Source organism: Pygoscelis adeliae, unplaced genomic scaffold (assembly GCF_000699105.1).
Source record: "Pygoscelis adeliae isolate BGI_AS28 unplaced genomic scaffold, ASM69910v1 Scaffold291, whole genome shotgun sequence".
NCBI classification, from domain to species: Eukaryota; Metazoa; Chordata; class Aves; order Sphenisciformes; family Spheniscidae; genus Pygoscelis; species Pygoscelis adeliae.
This window is the reverse complement of record NW_008824063.1, coordinates 834,235-839,271: the sequence shown is the minus strand read 5'-3', so window position 1 is coordinate 839,271 and position 5,037 is coordinate 834,235. Positions and strand designations below refer to the sequence as shown.

The following is a 5,037-nucleotide window of genomic DNA, read 5'->3' as shown; positions in this document are numbered from 1 at the left end:
GCGATGCCGCGTTCGCCCTGCGTGGGGCCGGCTGGGCAGGAGGACCTGCCGAGACGCGTCCCACCTCCGTCCCGGCGTTCTCGCCCCGTCGGTTTGCATCGGGTCGGCTTTTTGGCGCTCGAATCTCGGCCTTGCCCTCCTGGTGAATTTATTTTCATGGCGGTATTTCTTGCGTGACGATTTTTTTTTTTTTTTTTTTAATTTATGGTGGTTTGGGTTTTTGTGCTCTTAAGGGTATAGAAGTCTGCTGGCTGTTAGCACACGCAAAACATTTGTTTAAACTCCTGCATGAAGTTCAGTCACATCAATGCAAGCAAAAATTGCTCCGAGCGCTTGGTAGTTGAAAGCACACTCTCTTGTTTTTTTTTTTTTTTTTTTTAATTTATGGTGGTTTGGGTTTTTGTGCTCTTAAGGGTATAGAAGTCTGCTGGCTGTTAGCACACGCAAAACATTTGTTTAAACTCCTGCATGAAGTTCAGTCACATCAATGCAAGCAAAAATTGCTCCGAGCGCTTGGTAGTTGAAAGCACACTCTCTTGAGGAAACCCCGAATGTACAGGGAAATGAGCAAAATTCAGACTTCTCTTATATCACAAGAGTGGGGTTTATAAAGGGGTCTCAAGAAACAAGTGCCTAGAAGATTCTTTTTATGACAGTAGTTGATTTTAAAGAAAAATTTGAATGCCTAAAGAGTTGTGTAAATACTTAAAATAGGCTTATCGGTGAAGCTGTCCAGTAGTAGAGGAGTCCTGGAATTGCTCTGCAAGCCACTTCTGGAAAAACGCGAAATCCTTGTACCCATCAGTTCCGGAGGGCCTCCCCATGGGTTATTTTGCAGAGGACGCATTTTGAAGAACTGTTCCCCTTTAAACACCTGGTACCTCAAACGCACAGTTTCAGAATTTGGCAGAAGACTTGGGAATCCCTCTTCAGGGAAGCAAGTGTAGATACTGGTGCTTTTATTGGGCCTCTTATTTAGGTTTGTTTTAAATATTGCTTTTTTTAAACTGTCGGTTACCTTATGACCCAATCTTATGTGTCTGCCAAACTCCTTAATTGGTTTTGTGTCTGCAGCTTTAAAAACTTGACTGAGTCTGCCCAGTTTGCATTCTTCATGTAGGTTTTAATGTTAAATGTCGTACAGTCATCGGTGCTGTAAGCTTTAGTGTCTTTGGCTTTTGTAAATGCGTATAAAGTTATAGGCCACGAACTCTACCTCTAGGGAAGGCTTTTTTCCTGTTTCCCTCAGTAGTGGAAATGTTCGGTGATGTGAGTCAAGCAAGGAAGCAAGAGCAGCTAGTTAAGCCATCCGAATGGCTTCCCCAGTCATTAATTTGGCAGCTGTTTAATCCCTGAGGTTGCCATTTTTAATGAGAAACCCAGCATGATCTCATGTTATCAGGAGATTAGAGCCGCAGCCTGAGAACCGAACTGGAGGACATTTCCTCAACTCTGGAATCTCTCTGGCTTGCTGCAAGGGAAACTTTGCAGGAGCTCCTGCCCTTGCTTGTCTTTGCTTCAGCTGGGTCCGCTTGCAGCTAAAATTAGCTTTGGAACTAGGTGCACGTTAACTTCAAGTATTTCCTGTGTTCTTCTAATGTTAAAAGTGCGTTTCTGTTCCAAAATACTAGTTTGAATTCTGAGTATCTGTCAATGGTGTCTCACAGTTGTCAAAATAATAAATGGATGTGGTCCTCTTAGCATAATTGGAGCTGCACGTTGATACCTGGCTTTGTATTTAGTGCTCTGCTGGACTTAACAGTGGCGTTTTCTTAATCTGTCTGCTTGTCTGACGCTTTTTTTTTTTAATTTTAGGGGTTAAAGGTGTTGAGGGGAGAATCATTTAGTGCGAGGATAAGCTAAAGGGCTTGTTAGGCCTTCAGAATGGGGGCTTCTCTTGTACCGTTTCAAGTTTTCTTTGAGAAAGTGATCGCTACTACTATTACACCACCCAAGTGGCAGTGGGCGTGCTGCTTCTAGATGTGCTTGCTGGAAAACACCATCAGGAATCACATGGCAGGCACCGGGCTTCAAAATTGACCAGTAAATTTTTTAACTGACCAGGTATACACCTTGAGCTACATCTGTGTAACTGAGTCATTCGCTGATCTAAAACCCCAGTGTCCTCTTAAATGGAAACTGCATTTTCAAAAGGACTTTAAAAACAAGCATCTGGTATGGTGTCCAAAATCAAACTTGGGCAAGAGCACAGAGCGTCCACTCTTGTGGAGCATAGGCGATGAGCATTCCTACCACCATTTCTCAGTTGAGAGTGAAGGAATGTGCTAAGCTTTTTTTTTTTTTTACTGAAAACCTGTTACTGGGCTCTTTTGAAGGTTTTCAGCTTTTGGAGCATCTGGTAAGAGATCTTGCACTGCAAAGAAGAAAGTATTTAGGCTCAGGCTTTGCAAGGGCTTCTGGATGCGGCATCGTGGGGCCTTGGAGATAAGCTGCCTTGTGATGATCGGAGTGGCTCTGCTTTGTTGCTTTTGACTACCTTTTTCCAGTAACCTTTGAGGCTTGTAGGCATCGATTCCATGAGGAAACAAGGTGACTTATTTTTACTGGTGCTGTCTGACAGAATAGCCGTAGCTTGGATTGAGGTTTTGGAAAAGTCTTAATTGTCATCCTCGTGTTTTAAAGCCAGTGGTGAGGAACACTTGGCTTTATCTTTTTAAAAAAGAAAATCTTTATTTTGTTACCCATAACTGTAAGCTTTCCAGTTCTGAGCATATTTTCACACAAGCTTGCTTTGTGATGTCTTTAACCAGTCGTTCTAGGAAATAAAAGCCACTTTGCTATTATTGATTCAAACCGTTCCACAGACTAATGAAACTAATACCGCAGCGAGGTTCGGTTGGTACAATGCGAGCTTGGATGTGGGGCTGTAAGTTTGTTATGAGTGGTGGAAATAGCACGTACAGCGCTCAAACCAGAGTGGAGGCTGTTCTGGCTGTGCCTCTTAACTGCAGAACAGAAACTTTACTGACTTCAGTTGGTACCATATTGCAGTCGTCCAGCCTCACTCAGCGCGGTAATTGTGGAAACTGTATCACGACCGCGCTGAAGGATGCTTTTGGATTCTTGTAGGCACAGACTTGAGCTGTTCTCTGTTTCTTGTGAGGGGAGAAACCCAAGCTCTTCCCTCTCTGTGCTCACAAATGCAACTTGGCTAACCCTGCTGCCTTAGGCGGAGTGCTAATCAGCTAGTGTTGTGGCTCCTTAAATGAAGGAGACATTGAGGCTGAGAGGATGTAACTGGAGAGATCACGCAAGGCTTGAGTGGTGATATCATAGCTTGTTTCAAAGATTGCGATAGCTGATTCCCCCACACAGACCTGTGTCAGAAACGATTGACTGGTCGCTTGTCAGGTGTTCGTTCTTCAAACATCTCCATCGGTGGGGTGTGAAGGACAGAGCGGTGTGCAGGAGGGAGGAAGAACGCTTTCACATGCGACTTACTGGACTTCAGCCTGTGCTCTGAACCTTGCATAGGCTACCTGACAATCTCTTCGCTTCAAGCAGTAAGCCAGTAGGGGACTAGTGGAGAGCAGGTTGAGGAGCAAGGCTGATGCTGAAGGCTAGTTGTCTTGACAGTTCCCTGTGTTGTCCCCACCCAAAAGAACTGAATTTGTAAACTGGGCTAATCTAGTGTGTGTTTCACGCATGAATTTCAATTTCCTGTTGTCTTGCAGGAATGACACCAAGGAAGATGTGTTTGTCCATCAGGTAAGACTTCCTTGAAACTGAAACATGCTACCTCTCTGAAACTTGCTATGCGTGACCTATGTAAGTAGGATTGAAGCTGTGAAAGAGCCTCACGTTTTCCAAGAACTGTTACTTGAACACAAACAACTGTTTCTTGCTGTTGGATTGCAAGTAGAGCCTGCTTGTTCTGGGGGTTTTGCGTATCCACATACATCCATCATGAGATACGTGGGATCGAGTGAGCTGATACTGTACAGTGGTGAAAATTGCACCGTCTGCAAGTATGCTCTGTTGACTAGGGGATAACTGAAGTCCAGTTCAGTTGCCTTGTGGATTCATATAGTTGTTAGTAAGCGTATGGAAATAAGGTTAAATGAAAAGCTTGCAGCAGGGAGAGAAATTAATTGGGCTGTAATAGGGATGAAGTGCCAGTGAAGATTTTTTTTTTAGGCAAAACTTTGATGGAACTTATGGCTCCAGGCTTTCAATGAAAGCCTGAAAACATTTTAATAGATACTTTTTCAATTAAACAGATAACGTACACTTAAATGTCTCTGGGGAGCATGTAAACCTCTGGAAACTAGACTAAAGTGAGACTGCACACCATACCTGTGGTTTATTTGATGGAGCAGGTTGGCCTTAGTTTAGTCCTTTGTGTCTGGCTTGTAAGTCTGTGTGATCAGCAATGTGTTTTTACCCTTTCTGTCTCAAGGTCTCTTGTCGTGAAGCAGCCCACAAAGAGTTCCTAGTGGAGCTTGGCTCACTTCTGGCATTTAGGAGCCCATGGATCGTTCTTTGTTTCCAGTTAGGGATATACTGATGATGTTGTAAACAAAGGGAGGCAAAAGTTACCCCTGGAAAGCATTTGGACTTGAGTTTAATTTGCCATCTCTCAGCTTCTTGCTTGTGCTATCTGAATTACCTGCTATTAAAATGTAGAGGCATTTGTTTATAAAAAGTTATTCTGTAATGGGCAGTGGAGAAAGGCCAAGCAACTCTACTGTGTTTCTGTGTACTGAGGCAGGAATATATACCCTGAAGGGAAGCTTTCGGACTCCATTACTTGATTTGCAAGTAGGGTAACCTGTAAGTGACCTTGACTTACAAGTCAGATTTCGGGACTTGTCATGTAACTACTGTCTGCGTTTCTAAAAGCACAGTTTGGCAGTGATTTGTTTTAATGTAATAATTTTCAGGATAAAACAGTTTTAGGGGTCTAATCTGAAAGAAGTCAGCTTGTTTTAGGAGTTATGGCTGCGTATGCTTTTTCCCATCCCCATTATCAAGCTTGGGTCTTGTGAAGAGCTATTATACTCAGCTACTGTTGTA

The 5,037-nt window shown here is 43.3% G+C and overlaps 1 protein-coding gene across 1 annotated transcript in view; it reads left to right on the top strand.

The window, feature by feature from the left end:
* The first annotated feature begins 3,666 nt into the window (after positions 1-3,666).
* Positions 3,667-5,037, top strand: part of YBX1 (Y box binding protein 1) — a 6,008-nt gene continuing 4,637 nt past the window's right edge. Inside the window, 1 exon segment of the mRNA XM_009334130.1 lies at positions 3,667-3,729. Within this exon segment, the coding sequence (XP_009332405.1) occupies positions 3,667-3,729 (63 nt within the window).